Source organism: Rhipicephalus sanguineus, chromosome 1 (assembly GCF_013339695.2).
Source record: "Rhipicephalus sanguineus isolate Rsan-2018 chromosome 1, BIME_Rsan_1.4, whole genome shotgun sequence".
In the NCBI taxonomy this organism is placed as follows: domain Eukaryota; kingdom Metazoa; phylum Arthropoda; class Arachnida; order Ixodida; family Ixodidae; genus Rhipicephalus; species Rhipicephalus sanguineus.
In genome coordinates, this window is record NC_051176.1 from 148,241,343 (window position 1) to 148,265,918 (window position 24,576).

Below are 24,576 nucleotides of genomic sequence, written 5' to 3' on the forward strand. Positions count from 1 at the left end.
TCAAAGCGCAGGGTTTATACCCCGCACCGCCAAGAAAATTTTTGTTTATACATTTATTTCTTCATAGCAATTCGTAAGACGAATCATTATGCCGAAATGGGGACGGACGGGCCATTTTCTCGCTAAGTAGGCATAAGAATGCCTACGCATTTAGGAGGATATCCAGTGAAAATGAACTAAACAACACACCAACGCGGACACTAAAGAGAAAAACGACTTTTCCTATATAAGTAAATTACCCTTTGACAATTAGAGAAGCCCAACCATTGCCGCAAAAGGACGCTTGGTAAGCGAGAAAATGTGGGAAAAAAATATGCAGGTGGCGACACCACCTCGAAGTTCACGCACCAACTCGATGTGACGTCATTGATTTTGACCGAGTCTTCTAGAGCCTACACTGTTCCTAATCAGTAAGAAATGAAGTACATTGTCCTATGAGGGGGCCAAACACTTAAGGTACCAAGTTTCAGCAAATTTTGTTGAGCCATGTGGCGAAAAAAAAAAAAAAAAAAGAACACTAAAATCCGTGACGTCACACCGACGAAACTTCAGCGTGAACTTTAAAAATGAAACAGACCATTTTCTCTTATATTTACCAACCTAAGATTTAACGACAATGAAGTTCTCAGTGAATAATGTATCAGTCTAAATTGCTTCATTGTTTTCGTTTAGCGCCCCTTAAACACAGCAGAATTGCCATTTGCCGGCGTGACAGAGGCTAGCGACAGCAATGGTGCTGCAAGCGGCAGACAGCCGTTAAAGAGACACTAAAGGCAAATAATTTATGTCAGAGTGAAAGCTCAATGTATGACGTCTAAAACAGCCAATATTGCAGTGCCCTACTTACCGAGAAATTAAGCTAAATGTATCACACGACGTGCGCCACGAGTGGGACATTTTGGAAATGATTTCGATGACGTGAGAGCGTCCGACTACAATTAATCACTAGTAATCAAACTAACTGCAATAAAAAAAGAACCTTCCGTGCATCAAGAGATATAATAAAATGCTGCTTGTTCGTTTCTGTTTGATTCATGGAAAAAAGAACCTCTTTGACGTTGCCAAGAGGAACGGCGCGCGTGGTTCAAAGGTTCCGTTTTTGCCGAACTGCGCTTCGCCCGGCTTCGCTCACGCGGTCATGTCTCAGTGGTACTTTCGGTATCGCGTACTGCCACCTGTGTTCTGCCCGCTCGTGAAAGTCGCTCTGACAGAAAGTTCGACAAAATGCCGGATGCCCGAATGGTGCACGCCGCCGCGCAGTACAGGCGGGTGCGCTAACGCAATGCGGACCACTAAAACGTGATTTTATTTCAAAATAAGCACTTCTTTGGCACAAAAGTAGCACGAGGTTTCTGGACCGCTATTTCAGCAATCAACGTCGACTTAATATTTGCCTTTAGTGTCCCTTTAAGCTGGCATTACTGCAAAACTTTTTTTTGCACATGTGACCAGAATGACAAAGTTAACTAGCTGGCAGGGGCTCATCATAATAGGAAATGAGTGCAAACACCGCGCAAGAGAAGAGACCAAGACAACAGAAATGTCACATTTGTGTTGTCTTGTTCTTTGTGTCCGTGTACGCTCGCCTTCCCTTCTGTTACGATGTGACCCGAGTTGGCGAATAGCAGGGGTGAGACGGCTGAAATTGAACTGGGAGCAGTTTTCGGAGCAGCACACTTTCGATTTTGGAGCAGAAAAACCTTGATTTGGAGCAGTTAACGGCATTTAATATGTCGTCCTAGGAGCTTGAAACAGCAAATTTGTAGCAAATTGGGGAGACAAGTACATATTTTAATCGGCTCAGAATACACAACACCGAAACAGACTTTGGAGAAACTTTTTTAGACTATTGCCAGGTATGAACTACACAACCGTTTTACATGTCATGCGACCTATCTAGCTCAAGTAAAAAAGAACATATGAGATAATTGAAAAAAGGTTCTGGAAACTAGGTTCATTTCATAAACGTTTGAGAAAAAAAAACTAAAAAGCGTCAAACTTACCAAAAACCCTAAAAAATTGTGAATGCACAAGAACAGTTACATAGCAGTAGGCCTTTGCTTAAGATGAGTGATATGATTTAGCAGATTATTGCTTTGGCTTTTGGTACGTCTTATTTAGCTTTTGAAGCTTCCCCAGAGCTTCCTGCACGTCAGTGTTACTCTTTGTTAGGACAACATCACTATAAGCGTCTTCGACTATCTGCTCAGCCGCGCGGTTAGCGTAGCGTCGAGTGTACTGCACGCTTTTAACAGACGACAACAAAAGCGCGCTGCACCGCCGTTCGCTGCCACCTCGTGCGGCACCGCCTTCAAGAGTGCGGCGCGGGCCCCAAGAAACCTCGCTGCACTGATTATCTCGTCAAACGCAAGCGTAGCGCCGTTGTAAACGTACTGCACGCTTTTATTAGGGGACGACACAGACGCGCTTCGCATCAGTCCGCTGCCGCCTTTCGTGCAAAATCGCTAGAGCAGGGGTTCTCAAGCTTTCCAACCTTGGGGAACCCCCAAAGGCTTTTCCAGAGTGCCGCAGAACCCCTAACATTTTCTTTGAGCATGAAGACAATTGAAAGCGGGGGAGGGGTGGGTGATAACTCCTCTCGACGCGCGCAACCCACGTTGGCCTGTTATACATAGACTAGAAGGTGGGAGCGAGAAGGTACGAGAAGGTGGGAGCGTGGGAGGAGGAAGCGCATGCGCAGTAAGAGTGGTCACGCCGCACACCACCACCGGCATACCACCGGATTGAACTCCGCCATAAGATGCTTCGCATCTAAAAAGGGAGGCATGCCAGTCGCACAGCAAAACGGCCGACTACCGATACACTGGTCGTAAAGCTAAGCCTAAATGCTCGTGTAGTCCACAGCCGGCACGAAGCGACGCCTCTTACGCTCAGAGCGTGTTGTTACGCGTATCAAAGCGCTCGTTGCGCGTTTTGATTACAAAACCGACATGGAGCAGTGGCAAATCACCGTGTATGAAAACTGTGCCACGTGATAGCCGACGCGCCATGAGCCACGAATAAAATGCCGAGGTGCCCGTTAAAGGGGCCCTGCAACACCTTTCTTAGTTATATTGGAATAGTCTCATTACTGACGTATGACTCTTCACGAGTCATATGCCGCAAAAATTTTTCGAATCCGTCAAGTATTTGGTGTTACCAAATTATAGAGATCACGTTCCGCAGCTTTCTCCCTCAACTCAACGCCGCGAGCGCGCGGAAATCTGCGCGGGGCATGAAGGGAGGGAGGGCGGAGGTGCGAGGAGGCGCCGAAGAGTTTTTTTCTTCATTTTTTTTCTCTCTGGAGTCTCGGCGCAACCACGTGGTCTGTGGCGCCACTTCCGGTCGGCTCGCGCGGTCGTCGTCGAGCGGCGGAGCTCATCGCACCGTGTATCGCGCGTGCTTGAAGACTGCGACTCGGTTTGGTAATGTTGGGTGTGCACCTCGAACTACCGTAGTGTTTTCATCGCTCTGCCAACCATGGACGCAAACTTGCGTGCGCGTTTGGAACGAATGACAGCTGAGATGGGTTTCGACCCACACTCCGATACACCGCCTCGTCGCACTCAAGTATTTGGTGTTACCAAATTATAGAGATCACGTTCCGCAGCTTTCTCCCTCAACTCAACGCCGCGAGCGCGCGGAAATCTGCGCGGGGCATGAAGGGAGGGAGGGCGGAGGTGCGAGGAGGCGCCGAAGAGTTTTTTTTCTTCATTTTTTTCTCTCTGGAGTCTCGGCGCAACCACGTGGTCTGTGGCGCCACTTCCGGTCGGCTCGCGCGGTCGTCGTCGAGCGGCGGAGCTCATCGCACCGTGTATCGCGCGTGCTTGAAGACTGCGACTCGGTTTGGTAATGTTGGGTGTGCACCTCGAACTACCGTAGTGTTTTCATCGCTCTGCCAACCATGGACGCAAACTTGCGTGCGCGTTTGGAACGAATGACAGCTGTGATGGGTTTCGACCCACACTCCGATACACCGCCTCGTCGCACTGCTCGCGCTTGAATCGTATTCAACACGGCAAAGCTGCGTGCACCCTTCTCCCAGAGGCGGTACTTTGATGCTGTTTGCTCTTCAAATGCGGGCGCACAGCGAGTGCGGGCTGACAACAAAGAACTAAAGACTAGAAGAAAGGATCGTGGGGCATCGGGCCGGCGCGGACCCATCCCCCGGCTGTCTGCAGCTACCGTGAAAATGGAGTCTGCTTGGTTGCTGTGTCGCGGTTTCTCGGGAACCTGAGACTGCGGGGAGGATACGCCGAGGTACGGCTCGATGACATACTGAACAGACAGCAAACGGGACTCTCGCCATACAGCGAACACAGGTATCCTAAGCTAGCCGGCGCCAGCATAGTTATCTGAGAAATACTGCACCGCTGTCTCGGTCGGTCGTGAGAACGTGCCGACGATGCAGTTTCCAGCTGACGAGGCAACACTCGAACGGCTGCCACTCTCAACGGCAACCGGCGATGGTCAAAAGCACAGAAATATTCACGATTTCGGCACTGCACATGGTGAAGAAAACGCAACCACGCAACTACGAGCAGACGAGCTGTCGGTGAGACCGGAAGTGCTAATATTAATGTTTGTTCGGTGTTTTAACGGCATAACACAATATAAACATACATATTATCTACTTATTGAACTCAAAATTAACAACGAAGGTAATAATGAGGGTATTATCGTGATTATAACATCAGCCAATGGTGGAACTGCCGACAATCGCGTCATATATTGCGGACTAATACATCATTTGTCGAGAGAAGAGGGAGCGATTTTCAGCTGACTGAGAATTTATTGTAAATTCCACGCCGCTCGCTTCGCTATAATATTTGGCTCGCGTGTTCTCGGGAGCCTCGACTACCGATTGGCAGCGCTTTTTGACCCTGCTCGAAAAGTGTTGCAGGGCCCCTTTAATATCGTTTGAACTGGTCTGAACGCTCACAAGCATGAATTACCAGCGCTCCGCGCGTTCCCTCACCACGGGTCCGCAAATCGTGCAAGTTTCATGGCGCGCACTAGACGACGAGTCTTTAGTGCTGCTACCACGTTGGTCTTCGCTACCCGCCCATACCCGATGTGCAGATGCGGGGTGCGATGGCTTCGTTAAATGCAAAATACATAAATAAATTCGTTGCTAATGGGATTCCACCCCGCTACGCTGCCACTCGGTAGTTTTCGCTAAGCGACAGCCGCGCCAGAACATCACAGCCTAGAGAGTAGAAGCAGCAAGCTCGGGGCACGGCAACACATTTTTTGCGGGGTAACGCATATTTACAACAGTCCAGAGGAAATTATGGCGGCACCATGGGAGCCTTCATTAGAAAAGTGCATAGAAGAAACACGCTTGGGCGCGTCTATGTGTTCTGCGAACGTCGTATTTTCTTGTATTCCTGGCGCTGCTTAAGATCATGTTGTCAACTTGGTTTTTTTTTTTCCACTGGAGTTGATGTGGGCATCAAAATTCTGGCTCTTGAGGCTTATTTGGAGCAGTACGGCGCAATTTTTGCGATTTTTATGCTTTTGGAGCAGCTTGGCGCACGAAAACGGAATCGTATCAAAAATGCGCAATATGCGCAGCTTTCTCACCCCTGCGAATAGGGGCGCATTATCTCAAGAAGGTGGTCTCTTTTGAGGATAGTAGTTTGAGGTTCGGTACGACATGTATTTATGCAACTCATGGGGGAGCGTGGCGCAGCGTCGGAGGAGGAACGAAAGAAGGCGGAAAGGAGAGGCCAACTTCTCGTCCCCCCAAAACGCTGCGCTTAAAACCACATTCATCTTCGGTGTGCCGTTTTATGCAACAAAAATGCAGCCTTATGAGTCACCCCTTGACTGATACCGCATCAGCCACATTGTTCCATTCCTTTCCGCGCGGAGCCCCGTTTCAAAAAGCGCACTTTTCCGCGTGATCATTCGTAGTGACTGCCGTGGTGGCCTCCAGTTTCCTATAATGTTGGGCTGGTGCCTTGAAGCGACGCCAGAACTGATCATAATGACACTAGCATTAACTGTACGCCACTTCGGAGCATTTACAGTATAATTTCGTGATTATCGCAACAGTGGCTCACAGACCTACTTCTTAAAGGGACACGAGAGAGAAAAACGATTTTTGTCATATTGGCAATTTACACCTTCCCAATTCCAATATCACCGCGCTTGCCGCGAGAAGACGCCTGGTAAGCGAGAAAACACACAAGAAGCAAATGCGGGTGGCGACGCCATCTTGAAATTTCCGCACCAAATGCCATGACGTCATGGATTTTGACGGCGCCTAGGTCCTACGTTGTTCCTAATCAGCAAATACGAAGTACCAATTTCAAAAAATTTCGTTGAGCCAATGTCGCCAAAATACGAAAAATACACATTGAAATTCGTGAGGCCACGCGCGGAGATTTCGGCGTGAAATTCGAAACTACCTCTGATAGTTTCTTAAGCTAATCAATAAACATGCGCATCGACTTCAGAATGCCGTGACGATCAACAATACCAAACGCGGCAGCGGTACGCGCCACAGAATAAAAGAGAGAATCCGGTGCTCCTCTCCGAGCCTTTTTGGTATCCCCAGCGCTCGTCGTGACGTCACCAGGAGCAGAGGCTGTCGATTGGTCGAACAAGAACACGTTCGTCTGTTAGCAGGTAGGTACGCGCAATCCCTGCAATTCCTCATCATGTTGCTCGGCGCACGGTGAGGAGACACCAGCTGACGAACAGAGCGCAGCGAATGAATGAGCGAAACGAGAGGGGGCCGCATTTCGATTATCAAACGCGTGTAACTCCACAATTACGGCACCATTTCGAAAAATTCTCGCGCTACGTGTTCATTGTAGATTCGTGCACAACTGCAACACTACAACTAAATTTCGACCTCTGGGTGGTTTAGGGGTCCTTTAAAGGGACATTAAAGGCAAATAACAATTTATGTCAGAGTGAAAGCTCAATGTATGACGTCTAAAACCGCAATATTATCAACAGCAGTGCCCTACTTACCGAGAAATTAAGCTAAATGTATCACACGGTGAGCGCCACGAGCGGCACATTTTCAAAATGATCCTGATGACGTGTGAGAGTCTGCCTACATTAAATCACTAGTAATCAAACTAGCAGCAATAAAAAAAAAACCTTCCGTGCATCAAGAGACGTAATAAAATGCTGTTTGTTCGTTTCTGTTTGATCCATGGAAAAAAGAACCTCTTTGGCGTTGCCATGAGGAACGGCGCGCGTGGTTCAAAGGTTCCGTTTTCGCCGAACTGCGCTTCGCCCGGCGCCCTGCTTCGCTCACGCGGTCGCGTCTCAGTGGTAGTTTCAGTGTCGCGTACTGCCGCGTGTGTTTTGCGCGCTCGTGAAAGTCGCTCTGACAGAAAGTTCGACAAAATGCCGCATGCATGTGATGTTGCCGGATGCCCGAATGGTGCACGCCGCCGCGCAATAAAGGCGGGCAACGTTGGGCACGGCAGCAGTGACGTATGGAAGACTGGTTCACGGTGGACTGGTTTCAGGCGGGTGATTCGAAGTGCGCTAACGCGATGCGGACCACTAAAACGTGATATTATTTCAAAATAAGCACTTCCTTGGCATAAAAGTAGCACTACGAGGTTTCTGGACCACTATTTCAACAATCAACGTCGACTTAATATTTGCCTTTAGTGTCCCCTTAAGGTATAGAAGTCATAAACCAGGATTTGACTGTCAGTGGTCCTTTAATGGGACACTGAAGGGAAATATTAAGTCGAGCTAGATTGAAAGATTAGGCTTGTGTAATAACCAATTCAATGCGATAAACTTTTCACTGTAATAATTCCTGGCGAGAACAGAGGATTTGTGAGCGAGAAAACAACGAAATTAGAGTGACGCCATCTGTCATGCGCTGTGGCTACCTCATTAAAATGACGTCAGATCCTCTACTTTGATTACTCAATTACTACTACGGCTTACAGATGAAAATCGAATTACATAAAATTTTTACAATAAACGTGCAGTAAGTCCGAGTTGTTGCTACATATTTCGGCCGTGCGGTTCTTGGACGCCCGCTGATTCACAGAAATCGGCAGCCGAGATGGTGACGTCAAGTCCCCCACATCACAGCGACCGATTCAAATTGAGCAGCGGCACAAGAGACTTTCGGTTGCTGTTTTCGACGCAAGAAATTCGTTTACTGGCGCGCAGAAAAGCGGTGATAGACTCCAACGCCGGTAAAACATGAATTCAACCAAACTTAATATTTTCCTTTTAGTGATTTAAAGAGGAACGACAAGAGTGCAGAATCGAGTAACAAGGAAGCCGTCTATCTCCGTTCAATGGTAATAACGAACAACAAAAATAGCAATGAATGTTACCTAACGATGTGCTTGTGTTTCAGTTCCTTCAACAGTGCGATTTCACGGATGGCGGTAGATGGAACACCTTCATCCTCACTCTCGAGACGAATCTTCTTCAGCGCCACAATCTTCCCATCACGCTTGTCCTTTCCCTTGTACACAATCCCATACGTACCTGCACATGTGTTATAACGAGAAGTGTGTAGTTTGCAATACCAAAGGTGAGTTGGTATAACAGACGTCATTGAAAGGAACAGTCTAGAAAAAAGACGTAACACATATTACCCACACCAAAAAGAAAAAAAAAGGATGCGTACACGCATACAAGTTTCCTAAATGAGAACAGATAATTCCAATCAAGAATTTACCGACGCCTGTTAGACGTCCGCCAATAATTGATCCTAAATTCTGGAACACTTTAAATGTTTACATTGAACTATAGAAAACTGCATGGACAAAAGTTGCTGCGCGAGCTTCGAACGAACGGGTGCGCAGCACTTTGGCGACGATGAGCAGCATGCTAATCCACGGTTCTCTTTTAAGTATCATCGTGTTCAGTGTTGCCGAGCCCCGCATCTAAACATGGCTGGAACGGATCGGGCAGTTCGGTGCCAACGAAGACATACAGGTAAATAAGTGGTTGAAGTGTAAACCCGTTGCTTTGTGCACACAGGCCCTGCCCTGGTGATGAGTTCTAACGCGAGTCAAGCTTGATGTCACAACGCGAGATAAATTCCACACCGGAATGCTCACCGACAAATGCCGTTTACATTTCGACCTTACTGACGGTTCCGAGACAAAATCGATGTTTGATCAACGGACGTGAAGTGCTTCACGCGGCGCTGGCCATGTAATGATTGCAGTAGAGAACGGGGAATATTCCAACCGGCTTGGAGGAATCAAGCTACCACGGTGTAACACGTCTAAGTATCGGCTGCAAAACGGCGAATAAAAAAAAAATTGCCCAAAAAGTCGCACTTCGGGTAATGTTTTTTTTCTCCCTCTCTCATGAGATTGGGTGTTGCGAAAAGCGTTTCACACAGGAAGGCAGATCGCTCGAACTCCGAACTGACAAAGCTAAAAGATCAAGTGCGCGCTTAAAATACATTTATAAGCTATCACACAAACGTTGAGCTAAGCTAGATGTACTCCTTTGCACGAAGAGCAAGTAAAAGATGTACAAGTACCTTCACCGATCTTTTCCACCTTGACGTAGTTGTCCATTGTGTGGTGGCGTCCTTGCTGCGAATAACGAAGACCGTTGGTCAGTTTGAAAGCAAATATGAAAAAAAAACAAAGAAAATAAAGGCTGCTCAAGCAGGACGACGTTCACTAAAACACGCAGCTTAATGAAAACAGCCTCATTTTCAGTAAGCCTTGTGAAACGTGTTCCAAAATTCAAACCGGACGACTGCAGCGAAAACGGCACCGCACCACACAAAAGCTTACAGCCATTCGAACTGCGCTCACAAATGCGATAAATACTCACGTTTAAAAATATCACCACAGGGATGCGTTCTAACTCGGCGAAAATTACGAGAAAACTGCCAGCATCGGCACTAACCGACCACGCACAGCTCCAACGGCCAGTTTTCGAACCGAGCGCCAAAGGAGCTGTTCGATTTCGACTGCGTGGACGCGCGTGCGTGCGCGACTTCGCGAGAACGCGGGAAGGCGCGTGATGCGCGAGCGTGCGAGACTTCGCGAGACACACGCAGTGAAGTCATCGCTGACGATGCCAGCGCCACGCCACAGAAAAGCTGTGGAAAGCGTTGCATTTTCAGGTTATGCATGCTATGCATGTGGCAACACAAGTACACAAGTGTGATACAAGCAAGCCGCCATCTTGTTAAGGACTGAAGTAGCTGTCAGAAAGGTGCGAACTGCAGTGATTAAATCACTTTGCATTTAAACCTTGAAAACAAACAAAAAATGCAGCTTAGTTGAAACGAATGTCAAGTTACCCTTTATTAATGCTTCAAACTTAGTCAACAATAGCGCGACGAAAGCATACCCTGGAAAATTACAAACCGCCACGAACTGACGCAATGTTAATTCACTCAGGCCGACTCAGCTTCGTGATGAGTTCTTTCAGTGTCTTCCTGTTTTGTTGCATCCAACTTGTGAGCAATGTCTTACGACTACCGTCACTTTCCGGAAGCACAATATGTTCAGCACAAACTTGTTGTAGGTTGTACATAACGTAAAGACCGCAGTCGAAAGAATTATGCTGCTGTAGGCAGTCGGACTCGACGACTCGAACTTCCCGTAGCGATAGAAGAGGCGTTAAAGCTCGTGCGATTGCCTTGGCATGGGAGTGGTTGTGTCCCTTAGACGAGTCGTAGTGCTCAAATATCTTCCTGGCTTGGTTATAAACAAGGAGGCTCCAGTGACAACCACCAGGCAGGTCGAACTCTTGGCAGTCGTTGACTGGCAACAATATCAACTTTTTTTGTTTCAGATCCAGCGACTTGAGCACCTGCTCAACGTTGAGCGTTGCACCAAGCTTGACAAGTTGTACAACGTCGGGTCCTACGAAGGCGAGGGAGGCGCAGCTGGACGTGTAGAGCTCGTTCTCAAGGTATTGCATCCAAAACCAGATGATGTTGTCATTCACCCAGTGCGGTTCGTCCAGTAACTCCACGTCCGACTCGCGGAGAAGCGTGTCATGGTAGCTTAGTACTATCCTACCATGAGAAGCCATCAGTTTGTTTTTCCCTTGTCTGCAAGAAAGAAAAAAGAAAGTTCTATCAGTACGTGAATCAACACACACGAAAAGGTGTTTATTTTTTTCTTTGCGCGGTAACCAGTAGATCTGAAAAGCACCTCCTCTTATATGCGAGCTAATAGCGTCTGTTTCTATCAGACAGGTTACGAAGTAAGCCTGCGGCAAGCTAAACGTGCCACTTCGGCGGTATGACCTGTATGACAGTCGAATGACAATCCACAGGCTGCCATGAGCACCAATGCGGCACATTGGTGCTGCACTTTGCTAATCAGTTCGCATTACCTGTAATTCGAGGAACAAACTGGTTACTCCGATGTTTCCATCCGCGCGCCCAAGTTGTGGAGCCGCAACGCCGCAACCTGTGAGCATTCACTGCGCGGGTGCGTGGTTCTTGTTTGTTTACTATCAACACCGATCGCCGCGACAAAATCGGCAAAGGCGGGAAACAACTTAGACTAGCTGCGGGTTTTTCCTCCAGACGTCGCCGTCATCGCTATTCTTCGTCGAACCACCTGTCCAACCGCTGTGGAACCCCTTGTAGCGGCTGTGCTACCCGGCGCTTGGGGGTGGCAATTTATGAAGTTTTGATGCCGAGACGCTAAACAAAATTGGGCTATGCAGGGTGCCGAGCAGACCTGCATACACACCGAAGCCAGTGAGAGGTAATGGACCCAAGGGACACGGCCTGAGCTCCAGCTGCATGTAGCCTTGCGGTCCTTGATCGTTTGTGTACCTCCACGGCCCGGCTTCGGGTGCTGCCATTCAAGCTGGATCCTCAACAAGTCGCCGGCATGGAGCCACAGCCGGGGGTGCTAGACATTCTGGCTCAATTCTGCCACCGCCTGCTGCATTGGGGCCCGTTGACGGCGCTTTGCATCATCAAATTCATTTTCCTGACCAGTCTGTACGTGACATCTATGTGGCTCTCGCCTTATGGTTCAACGCTAGGCACCGTCAACCACGGGATATTCATCTTTTGGGTTGGAGTTCTGCTGTACAATTTCTTCATGGCCGTCGCTATGGGACCGGGCTTCGTGCCTCTGAAGTGGAGGCCGGTGAGTAGCGCCTGACATTGGCACGTTTAGTTTCAAACTTCGAACCTGGCTGTCATTCATGCTGAGATGCTAACCGAGCTGTTGATGCGTCTTTGCGTAGTCTGGTCCGCGTTTGAGAGCTTTTTACTAAGCAGTAGACACAATCTGCGCATTGCTTGACACAAGCTGTGTAAACAGTTGTTCACCGCTGATCACAAGTGCATCGCCGTAAACCGAAAGCAAGCTGTAACCGTATATGACGTTCACGTGATTGTACTCTACGTCGCTGTCACGTTTTTTCGATAACTTTTTCATATGTTGTTCTAAAGATTTGGTTGGTAACCGTTGCATTTCTGTTCGTACAAATGTGTGTTACCGTCAGCACCGGCTGTACGTACGTATGTGTTTATTATATCACCGGCAGGAAGCATTTATTATAGCGTCAGATACCACGTAATTTATTGGGCTCACTTCATTGAGTATAAAACCATCTCTGCGAAAAATACATGTAGGTATAACCCAGCAAGCGCAGAAGGCAAGTGGCTAGTTTAGCGGCCAAGATTGTTGATTTATCTTCCTGGATCTGCCCCACTTTCTACTTGTGTGCATGCTTCTGTTCAAGTTTGAACACGCTCAGTGCACCTGCACATAGTGTCTGCACAGTAAAATGCCCTAGTTCTTCACCTGCACTTGCAGGACCAGCCAGAAGATGAGCAGTTCCTACAATACTGTGCAAACTGTGATGGATTTAAGACACCACGGTCACATCACTGCCGCAAGTGTGAAAGGTTGGTATTTTCAGTGTGCTGCTAGTTTCACCATTGGGTGAAACTCACCATTCAACTCCAGATGTTTGAAACCAGAATGGACTTAAAGAAGACCTGAAAGCATACCTTACCTGCTAAGCTCTGCATCAAGACGTGTTTCTTGTATTATTCCAACACACCAGTAAACTGTTGTCATTTTTCAGGCACGTTGAAACTTTAACAAGTTTCTGTGATTTGATGAAATTGGAATGCAATATCCTACAATTAAGTAAGTCGTATGCACTTTCCCATATGATGACACACCTTTGGAAGAACCTTTGGAAGAGACTTCTGTAAACTGCAGCATTATCAGTAAAGGTTCTTAAAGAGCCCCTAAACCACCCAGAGATTGAAATTTAGTTATGGTGTGACAGTTGGGCACGAGTCTACAACGGACACGTAGCTGTGAGAATTTTTCGAAACGGTGCCGTAATAGCGGAGTTGCACGCGTTTGATGATCGAAACATGGCGATCGCTCGTTTCACTCTTTCCTTCGCTACCCTCCGCTCGTCGGCTGGCCTCCTCTCCCAAAGCCTGTTTGCCCTCCTTGCCGAGCGCCCCTCTAAATCTCATGTGACATACCGTCATCGCTGACATGCTCTTCGAAACAGCGTGCACTTCCAGTTGCCGCGACTCCGTCAACTCCATACTTCTTGGGTAACCGCTGTTGTTGCCGTGCCGGCCCGTGCTCCTACGAATCGTGCTGGTATGCACCCCTTGTTGCGCGCTTCAAAGGATCGGCAACATGATAGAGCCAGAGCACCTCTGCTTGAGATGAGGAGCCAAGCACCGCACACTGATGCATGAAAGCCATCGCAAAACACTGTCAGATTCAGTTCGCCCAGCTTATCAGACCTCTAGGCGTGACTGTGTTGTTACGCTAGCAATTTGGCAGTTGCGTTACGGGCCGCAGTTGCCAATTCGCAAGCGCGCATGCGGGCAACATGACGAAGAACAGCAAGGAACACGGGCAGCTGCTTGCAGACTAACCGGAAGTCGTAGGTTCTTGTTCGACCAATTACAGCATCGTTTGCAGACCGCATCACAGATTGAACATGTTGACGTCACACATGTTACTGGGGAGGCCAAAAAGACCCAGAGAGAAGAGATTGTTTCTTGGAATTTGTTGTGCAGCTATGGCTTGTAGTGCTGCCAAGTGTGGCATTGTTGATCGTGATGGCATTCTGCACATGATGCGCGTGTTGACTTGAAATATTTGAAAAAATATCGGACGTGGTTTAGGGGCCCTTTAACGAAAGACTAAAGTGAAGCAATAAATCAGCTTATCCTAATAAATTATTCTTTGAGCACATTATTGCTGTTAATTCCATGATTGTGGGTTCATTATTAAAGGAGAAAATTGACATCAAACTTCCATTTTTAAATTTCGCATTGTAATCTCTGCACGTGAATGTCACCATGCTGTCAAGGACTTCAAAGGGGTGTTTCATATTTTAGTTACATTGGTTCAGTAAAATTTTCTGAAACTTTGTGTGTTAAGTGCCTGGTCTTTACAGATTAAGAACTATGTAGACCTTAGTAGACGCTGCCAAAGTCTGTGACATCATGGCAAGCTGGTATGGGAAAGTCAAGATGGCGTTGCTACCTGCATTTTGTTTTTGCGCATCTTCTCATTTACAAAGCGTCTTCTTATGGCAAGAGTGGTGCTCTTATTATTGGGAAAGGGCAGTGTACTCATATGCAAACATTTTTTTCTCTTTTGTCACCATTTAATTAATTTATATTGCACACTGCGACCTCTATGTAGGTTTTGAAAGCCTAGGACATATCTTTTTTTAATTAGTGCCTACTTGTAAACAATTAACATGTATGGTATGGTGTTGAACACATCAAAATGAGCAGTGTAAACATGTCACGTGCCCTCTGCTTCACATCCACTCCCAAAAGAGTTCAATGTGAGAAGTTGCAGTCGGTGCAGAAACAGATTTCTGAAGAAATACCGCTATCAAGTACTTTGGTCATTGTTGCAGAAGCATTGTCCGGTCCTGTGGTATGCAAAAACGGAATAAAACGCGTAGTTTAGGGTGCAGGGACCCTTTAAAGGGACACTAAAGAGAAACAATGAATCTGTTTAGATCGATCAATTGTGCTCTGAGAACTCTAATGCCGTTAAATTCGCCATCATAGGTTTATCAATAGAGGAGAAAAAAGTTTCATTTTTCAATTTCGCGCCAAAATCGCCCGTCGTGGCGTCGCGGATTTCAAAGTGTATTACGGTTTAACATGCAATATATAATTCAAGCTTGAAAATTTCGGGTCAGGGCCCCTTTATAAAGGCACAGTAAGATTATTTGTTTATATCTTTGGTTTGCCACAGCCCTCAAAGTTCTAAGAATGCGGTATTGGCATGCTTCTTACAATATCTAATAGCTGGTGAAATTGTAGATTTGCATTTATTCAGATGCAGTATATCTTACATTTGCTTGATAGTTAATTTTTGTGCAGAGAGGCTGTTTATGATGCTCAGACTGATATTTTTTGATACAGTTAGCATAAGAAAAGTGGCTGTACATTTTCTGAATGTGCATGCAATATCTTGAAAATTTTGCTTAATACCCAGCTGCATACCTGCCAACATTTTTTTTTCTGATTTTTCACTTTTTACAGTTTGTTCATGAGTGCCATTATTCAACTGCTGACCCGAAGGTCGCGGGATCAAATCCCGGACACGGCAGCTGCATTTTCGATGGAGGTGAAAATGTTTTAGGCCCGTGTACTTAGATTTAGGTGCACGTTAAACACCTCAGGTGGTCGAAATCTCCGGAGCCCTCCACTTCGGCATCTCTCATAATCATATCGTGGTTTTGGGATGTTAAACCCCAGATATTATTATTATTATTATTATTATTATTATTATTATTATTATTATTATTATTATTATTATTATTATTATTGCCATTATGACACCAATCTTGCTATTTTTTGGTGTCATAATGGTGTCCAGTTTAGAAAAAGTTAAGCATCTAGAGCATAGTTCTACAGTGTTTCATGAATCGTTGCAAATCCTAGACAACTCTAGTCATGTTATTGGTAAAAGACCCTATTAGAGAGCTGTCTTTGCTCTCCAATAAAGTCTTGTTTTAATACTTTCATTCATTGTATGTAACATAAATTGTGGAGTTGGATGTACCATACTGCATAGTGGGTTATGAGGGACACTATAGGTTAACCTTGATCATATGGTATTATGTCAAAATTAACCACTGTTCATTGCGTTCCACCCCCTTTTAAATGCTGTCACCATGGCCAGAAACAGACTGATCAGAACACTTTTGCGCATAATTACATAGAAGTGCGAAATGTCTTTTAAAAGCCAGTCTCTGAGCTTAGAGTAGCCCCAAGGATATGGTTTCAAGTGTAGGTAAGCCACTATATTACAAATTCAAGTGAACCTAGAAAGTCTGAGTAGTTTTGAGCTGAATCACATTTGAATTAATGCTGATAAGTAGAGGCCACATACATTTAAACTCTTTTTGCATTGTTGGCTCTGTGTGGCTTGCAGGTGTGTCCTCAAGATGGACCATCACTGTCCGTGGATCAACACTTGTTGTGGGCACCGGAACCACGCCAACTTCACACTTTTTTTGTTCTTTGCTGTCTGTGGCAGCATTCATGCCTCAGGGCTGTTGATCATGGGCCTTACTAAAGCTTACCACAGGGTGAGGAGCACAAGCCACTTAGTTGAAGTTTGAATTACTTGTGGATTACAGAAGAATGGGTGTGCCTTATATGTTTAGCTGATGTAAAATGACAGTACTAATCCCAGGATATAGACTGATATGATTGCGTGCATTTATTTTGTGCTTTCTTGATGTAAGGCAGAAAACTTTCATAGAAACTTTGGCTGCATCAAGGTATTTTCGCATTGATGCAGGCAGAGATGATGAGTGTCTTACTGTCACGGCATTGTTATTAAAGAGTCTGTACTGTATATACTTCTTATAGCAATCATAATGTGGTTACATTTTCTGTATTGGCAAACAAAAGCATCTAATTCATGGTTAGACTAGCTATTACGGATCATTCTGAGTGCATAGTGTATGTTGTTAGTGTGTGTCAGTGACATTTCATAACAAATTCTCACAAAGAGGACAGATTTATACCCGGGCCAGACGGTCACAAGAAATGACATTCAGTAGTTAAGGCAGTAAGTTGCTGAATGACAGTTTTTTCAGCCGAGCTGCCATAGATCTAAATTTAATGACATTTGACCTGATGATGTCAATAACAGTGACTTTTGAAATGAGCAACTTTAGGGTAATAATAAAACATAAACACGCATTTTAACAACTCTACTCTGTGTTCATGAACAGTGAAATGTGGAAGTAAGCACATTTTGGTTTCATTAGCTTGAGTTTGTTCCTGTCTTTTACAACATTGCAACTGACCACAGCAACTTCGGCCATTTCATGTTGAATCCAAAGCCTAAAATCCGACATGGCGCCTGTCATGTCGAAGCCGTTGCAATTCTGAAGTGAATTTCACTATAGTGCAACTGGGAAATAACACACTATGTGTTAAAGTCATGTATAAAATATTTCTGACACAATAAATCTATTTCAAATGTTTTATGTGTACTGCACTGAGCAAACAAGCTCTGGCGTCAAGAGTACGCATTTCGCAGTTGAATGATTTCTAACGAAGACATTAGGTGATGAATGGCATTAAGGGTGGACGTGGCAATGAAAACCGTTTTTGTTATTTATGGAGATAAAGTGATGAAATTTGGCATGCAGATGTGCTTTGTTGTGCTGATATTATAACTCAAATCTGTTTTGAGCTCTCTCTTGTAGTTTTTGAGTTGCAACACGTGATTGAATATCATTGTCATCCCATAATTAATTAATGAATTAGACATAAGTTCATTGAGATTTTTGATTGAGGATATTCACAAGGGCCCGTTCAGTGCCATAAAACTGTTGGTTTATTTTTTAAGGTTCAAATAAGCACTCAAAAAATTTTTTCAATGTTCTGTGCATATTTTCTTACCAACAAATTTTACAAAACGCCATTTATAAAAATCTGTATGATGTGCAGGCAAATATGGACAGCTTTACGGCACTCACCAATGTCTTGGAGTCTAAGTGCGGAAAACAGAATGGTTATATCTTTACTTGTTGTGAAATGGCACCGGGATGACTGGCAGTGACTGCTGAAAAAATGAAAGCTAAGAAAATGGAGCTAAAGAAAAATGGAGCTCAAAGCTAAGAAAACTGAACTCTAAAGGACACTGGTTTTATTTTTCATTGTAGCAATGCAGCTTTGTGGCTGTCTTGAGCTCGATCTGTCCTCTTTACAATGATACCAATATGTTGGCCTTCTGCCAGTAACCGAACAGCAGGTAGCTATTTTGCATAAGTGTCCTTTTTTTGTGCAATTGTCAAAGATCCCAGTCGTCTGCACAACAGCAGCAATACGCCAAAATAACTTAGATAAATTTCTGTTTCAGTAATTCTCTCCCTGTAGACTGTAACAACTCTTGTTGTTTATACTTCGAAACACTTTGTTCTGAACCGAATCAGTAATGCCAGGTCCAGCACTTTGAGATGAAGGTTATTGCCAAATTAAAATGCCATTCGTATATGCATTTCCCAAACGTTCCCACTTGCTAAGTATTGTAAACATCTTTGAAAATTTTACACATACTGCCAGTCTTATTAGTGACCTAAGGCAGGAGTGGAAGACACATTGCAAAGGCACACCTGTATTCAAAGAAACACCGTTCTATTGCAAATTTTAGTTTGTAGATTGAGTTTATACAAAATGTCGGCTAACGACGTGGCATTCCCCAAATTCCCTTATCTCATATATGCATGATTTCTGAAGATGATTTGACATCAGAATTCCAACAACATATTGATACCGATCTCCAGAATGACTAAAATCTGGAGACCGATTCTGATATATAAAGCTTTTGTTTCACGGTTATGTTTCAACACATAGTGACTGCATGGGGTGCATCACTAAAAACGTGCTTGAGACCAGTCATGTCTGGTGTAGCTCATGAATAGACTTGTTAAGAAGATAAAAAAAAATATAGGACGAAGATGGTCATGTGTGTGCCGTGGGCTGGTAGCGAAAGGTCCGCGGGCCGTGTGTTTGAGACCCCTGGTTTAAGGCGTTGCACTGTGGATTAAAGGGTTGGTGGTTTGATTCCCCGGTCCCACACCTCAGACAAAATTTTCATTAGGACTATTTTTCTTTATGGCTATGTGTGTGTGTGTGTGTGTGCGTGTGCGTGTGCGCGCGTGTGTGTGAGTGTGTGTGTGTGTGTGTGTGTGTGTGTGTATATATATATATATATATATATATATATATACACACCGGGTGTCCCAGCTATCTTTAGCCAAGGGTTAAAAAATACAATATTAGAGGCAGGCGAGTGAAATCACTTGCAAATTACTGACAGTCACCTTGCGCACTACAGACAATTTTTTGTTTGGTAATTAACTAATTTGTTAAATATGATTAATTAAATTGCTAAATATTCACTGTAGGCAAGAAATGCGGCTTGCAAAGTTCGAGAGCGTCTTCAGAAACCCCAATTCTATTATTTGCGATAAAGAGAGTCTCACGTATACCATTTTTTCCAAGCTGCAAAGAAAGCCCGCGAAATACAAAAAGAACCACGTGACTAGCGCGTTCACGCGCCTCGAGAATGCCGCCCTCAGCCGTGGTTCGAGCGAACAAAATCAACTGCCGCCGCGACTCGCCGGCTCCGTTGCAGCGATAGGCCGATAAGTCGACGGTGGTTTTTTTTTGGCTCGCGTCAGTCACTTGGCGCGCGTGACGGTGCAAGTTGTAGCGAGCGCGGGCCAAGAAACCACCGTCAACTTATCGGCCTACCGCCGCAGCGGAGCCGCCGAGTTGCGGCCGCAGCTGATTTCGTTAGCTCAAACCATGGCTGAGGGCAGCATTCTCGCGGCGGGCGAATGCGCTAGTCACGTGTTTCTTTTTGTATTTCGCGGGCTTTCTTTGCAGCTTGGAAAAAATGGTATACGTGAGACTTTCTTTATCGCAAATAATGGAATTGGGGCTTCCGAAGACGCTCTCGAACTTTGCAAGACGCATTTCTTGCCTACAGTGAATATTTAGCAATTTAATTAAATAAGCCTAATTAACAAATTAGTTAATTACCAAACAAAAAATTGTCTGTAGTGCGCAAGGTGACTGTCAGTAATTTCCAAGTGATTTCACTCGTCTGCTTCTAATGTTGTATTTTTAAACCCTTGGCTAAAGATAGCTGGGACACCCGGTATATATATATATATATATATGTGTGTGTATATATATATATATATATATATATATATATATATATATATATATATATATATATTGTATTATATCGAAAATGAGCCTTGGGTGTCCATATAATTGCTATGGCAATAAAACCTCATAGTCAAAAAAGATGCCAGGTATCAATAGAGTGACAGTCGAACATTGCTTGTGTGTGCATCTGTTGTGACACCAAATAAAAAGCTTCCAGGTATACAAAGAAACTACGTTTTTCTATGAATACACAAACATGAAATGAACGCATGCGCACAAGAGACAGTGGGGATTTTCAACAACAAAATAGGAAATATACAGGGTGCCCCAGCTAACTGTAGCCAGAGTTTAAAAATATGCTGATGCACTCTATGAAGGCGCGACCAAATGCATGTTGCTGACTATTGCATGGAGTATGTCCCGCTATTTTTTGAGTTCTGCTTAATTATGCATGTTTAATTAACCAACTTTTGAAGCAACGAAGCTGGGCAAAAAATTCCAGTGAGAAAGTTGTAGATCGGTTTTCAAAACATCCGATTAGACAGTTTCTAACTTTCTATCCATTAAGTATCAGTGTTCTGGTTATTACAGATGCCCACGAAGTACAAAAATATACCACGTGACATGCCCGCTTATGTGCACCGTGATTGCAATGCTCCCTAACGTTCTGCGTGCGAACGACCATAGCGTTTGGCCGGGTGTGCTGCCGCTGACGGCGCAGCGACGCTCGTAGTGGCTGTGCGATGACGAACCTCTTGGTTGCGGCAGCAAAAGCAAGAACTGCTGCATCTGCTTATCACTGTCATGAACTGCCGCAAGGGAAGCATATCGTTTGTACGTGGAACGTTAGGTAGGGAGCACTGCAATACGGTGCGCAAGCGGGCGTGTCACGTGGTATATTTTTGTATTTCGTGGGCTTCTGTAGTAAGCAGAAAACACTGATACTTTATAAATAAAAAGTTAGAAACTGTTTAATAAGACGTTTCGTAAACCGATCTGCAACTTTCTCATTGGAATTTTTTGCCCAGCTTCGTTCTTCAGAAGTGCGTTAATTAATCTTGCCTAATTAAGTAATTAAACGGAACACAAGAAATACTGTGACTTACTTCATGCAATAATCAATAACCACCTCCTTGATCTGAAGTGGGGGCTGGGCAGGCAGATGTGGTCAAGTGTCATTTTGTGCTCTGTATGCCATGGCAAAAAACAAATGGGGGGGGGGGGGGATACGGGCCCGGTGTGCCACCCCCTGGCTATGCCACTGAGTGTGTCGGCATATTTTTACACTCTGGCTAGAGATAGCTGGGACACCCGCACCCAGTATATGCATCATTCTTTTCACAAAAAATAAGTGTGGTAGAGGTTCTACAGTTTTGTAAATATGTCAGTACTTCTTTTAATACCTTTGTGACAGGTAACTGCAGTTGTCTAAAGTTCAGTATTACTTGAACTGAAATCTGAACCTGCCACGGTGGTCTAGTGGTCACGGTGCTCGACTGCTGACCCGAAGGTCGCGGGATCGAATTCCAGCCGTAGCAGGCACATTTTCGGTGGAGGCAAAAATGCTTGAGGCCCATGCGCTTAGATTTAGGTGCAAGTTAAAAAACACCAGATGGTCAGAATTTCCGGAGCCCTCCACTATGGCATCCCTCATAATCATATCGTAGTTATGGGCCGTAAAACGCCAACAATTACAGTAGACTCTCGTTAAACTGACCTTGAAGGGACCAGGAAAATGTGTTCCGTTTAACGGGAGTTCCATTTACTGAAAGAGGAGAAGGGGTGCAGAATCCAAGTATGAAACCAATCATATTAGGGGCAGTTGTTCAGTTTAAGAGATTTCCGTTTACTGAGTCTACTGTATATTATGAACTGAAATCTGAAAAAAAAAAAAAAAAAAACCAGTGCTATGGTTCATATAAAAATCTTCAAATTTGAAGTTTTTGTGCTGTCTTAGTCATTTAGGCCATGTTGTTTCTCAACATTCCCTCTTTCGCTTTTCATCCATCTTTGCAGAAATACTACATGCGCCAAGGTCAAGAGGACAATCTAGTTTACCTGGGTTTCTTCCCTTTTCTGGCCACGGTGCTGAGCTTGGGCTTAGCCATTGGTGTCATCATTGCAGTCGGCAGCCTCTTTTTTATACAGGTCAGAATGCTTTGATGCATAGGTGATCCAACAAAGACAAAAAGGAAAAGTTGTATTTTGTTAGTGAACTGACATTACTTATAGGGACCGTAAGTCAGTGTAGGCTGATAAAATATTTTTTGAAAACTCTATTTTTGGTTAATCTCAAAGTAAGAAATTGATTACTACAAGAGAAAATTAATGCCTAACTTCTTTTACATTTCATGCCAAAGCCATAGTGCCGGTACATCAGTGTATATTTTCTCATATTTGGCAGATTGTTGAGTGGGACACTACGAGAGACACTATGTCAATTTAGATCGATGAAGTATTTTTTGAAAACTTCAGTTTAGTTAATTTTACAGTAAGTGGTTGCCTACTAGAAGAGAAAAAGCCAAATTTTCATTCTTAACCCTTTGGGGGTTTTTGCCGTGCATAGTATATGGCATCACCTAACAGGCACCAAAGAATTTTCGTCGTACATGTACAGCATAGCCTGTATGTTTAAAATGCATGCCTTTTTTGATCATTCCTCTAGCTTGCCATGTGCTGCCACGCTTTGGGAATATGTGGAATTTTTTTCATGCGCCGATGTCCCTTCGTTGTAATTTTTTTTTTGCTTCCCAAAGCGGTGCGCCGGCTATTGCTTGCCCATCCGAGTACGTTCGCAGTGCGGTTTGTTCAAAACGCGCGCCTTTTTCGATAATTTCTCTTGCTTGGAATGTGCTGCCACGCTTCGGGAATACGTGGAATTTTTTTCATGCACCGATGTCTCTTCATTGTTTCTTTTTTTCTTTTCTTTTTTGCTTTCCGAAGCGGTGGTGCGGCTGGTTTCGTTTTCTGCTTTCGGTTTCGTCCTTCAGGTGGTTATCGCTGCTTGCACCCGCAAAGCTGATGGCTGTCTGGTTTCTAATCTCTCAAAGGGTGACCGCTTTTGACTCTCGTTTATTGCGCCCAGGGGCGTGATTACATCGGTTTCCGCACGGCGCTAAATTACACAAATGACGCCGCCGTGGTTGCGTTTCTTGTTTTGGGGAGCACAAACATTTTTTACCGAAAAAGTTCTCTGGTGCGCTTATTTTTGTATGTATGTCTGTGAGCTATGTTTAATACAATGCATAATTTTTATTCATAAAAAAATCGTATAAGTGCTTTTTTTAGGATTTTGCTTGATGTTGTACGAGGGGCGTTCAATAAAGATTTCCCCTGACCCACTTCCTGTGTACGGAGAGCAACGAAACTTTGCAGATTTATTAGTCCTTCTCTACATAGGTGACACCCCGGGACACACACTTCTCCCATCTTTTTATGCAACTATAAACACCTCACTTGTAGAAGTCGACAGGTTGCTCCAAAAGCCATGTTGTAACTTCAGAAATCAGTCTCATCATCTGGAAAATGCTTGACTTCAATGTTGGAATGAGGTGGAAGTCCGATGTTGCGAGGTCGGGTGAATAAGGGGAATGCGGTAGAATTTCAAAGCCGCAGGAGCGTGCTTCCGTCTGGGCAACATGTGAGTTGTGAACTGGGGTATTGTCTCGCAGAAGGCGGGCGCCTTTGGTGAGCATGCCACGTCTCTTGTTTTTGATGGTCTCTCGCAATTTCCGCAGCAGTGAAGCATAGTATGCCCCAGTAATCGTGGCACCCTTTGCTAGGAAATCCATCAAGACTACTCCGTGCTGGTCCCAAAAGACTGTGAGCATGACCTTGCCCGTCGAGGGCTGGGTGTGTGCTTTCTTTGGAGGCGGTGAGTCCAAGTGCTTCCATTGCATCGACTGGCCTTTAGTCTCCGGATCATAGCGATGGACCCAGCATTCATCCTGTGTAATCAGTCTGTTGAAAAAGTCCTGCTGGTTTCCATGGCACATGGTCAAAAGAGCCTGGGAGCATTCGACTCGTACCTGCTTTTGGAAAGGTGTGAGCAGCCTCGACGAACCCAGCGATCGGATACCTTACGCATATGAAGATGGTCCTGAATGATTTTTTCCATAGACCCCACACTAATCTTGACATGTTGGGCTAGGTCTCGAACGCTAATGCGGCGATTTTCCAAAATGGCGGCCTTCACTTGCTGGATGGTGTGTTAATTTACAGCGTAGTGGGGTCGCCCTGCAATCGGAGCCGCTTCCACGGAAATCTGACCATATTTGAATTGGCGATGCCAGTTATTCACTACATCATATGATGGGGAATCCTCCCCATAAACCTCTTTTTATCTCATCGAACGTCTCCCTTGGAGTGCGGCCTTTCAAGTACGGGAACTTGACTGCTGT

General features: G+C 45.0%; 3 protein-coding genes across 4 annotated transcripts in view; 1 reads left to right on the forward strand and 2 right to left on the reverse strand.

The window, feature by feature from the left end:
* LOC119400030 (cyclin-dependent kinase 1) overlaps positions 1–9,959 on the reverse strand; it is a 45,828-nt gene extending 35,869 nt beyond the window's left edge. Inside the window, exons 1-3 of one of the 2 annotated variants that reach the window (XM_037666955.2) lie at positions 9,805–9,959; positions 9,503–9,557; positions 8,334–8,490 (exon numbers count right to left, since the gene is read on the reverse strand). In XM_037666955.2, coding sequence (XP_037522883.1) covers positions 8,334–8,490; positions 9,503–9,539 — 194 coding nt within the window. In that variant the 5' untranslated portion in view covers positions 9,540–9,557; positions 9,805–9,959. The remainder of the gene's footprint in view (positions 1–8,333; positions 8,491–9,502; positions 9,558–9,804) is intronic. The other variant, XM_049417126.1, reaches the window with a different exon arrangement.
* A 399-nt stretch (positions 9,960–10,358) lies between these two features.
* LOC119400054 (sentrin-specific protease 8) lies at positions 10,359–11,451 on the reverse strand. Its single transcript, XM_037666985.2, has 2 exons — positions 11,326–11,451; positions 10,359–11,038 (listed from the first exon to the last, which is right to left on the reverse strand). The coding sequence occupies exon 2, from the start codon at positions 11,017–11,019 to the stop codon at positions 10,372–10,374; it is 648 nt and encodes a 215-aa protein (XP_037522913.1). The 5' UTR covers positions 11,020–11,038; positions 11,326–11,451; the 3' UTR covers positions 10,359–10,371.
* Positions 11,452–11,573: 122 nt separating this feature from the next.
* LOC119400045 (palmitoyltransferase ZDHHC6) overlaps positions 11,574–24,576 on the forward strand; it is a 33,918-nt gene continuing 20,915 nt past the window's right edge. The window contains exons 1-4 of the mRNA XM_037666967.2: positions 11,574–12,098; positions 12,774–12,865; positions 16,407–16,563; positions 22,193–22,324. Of these exons, the coding sequence (XP_037522895.1) occupies positions 11,835–12,098; positions 12,774–12,865; positions 16,407–16,563; positions 22,193–22,324 (645 nt within the window). The 5' untranslated portion in view covers positions 11,574–11,834. The remainder of the gene's footprint in view (positions 12,099–12,773; positions 12,866–16,406; positions 16,564–22,192; positions 22,325–24,576) is intronic.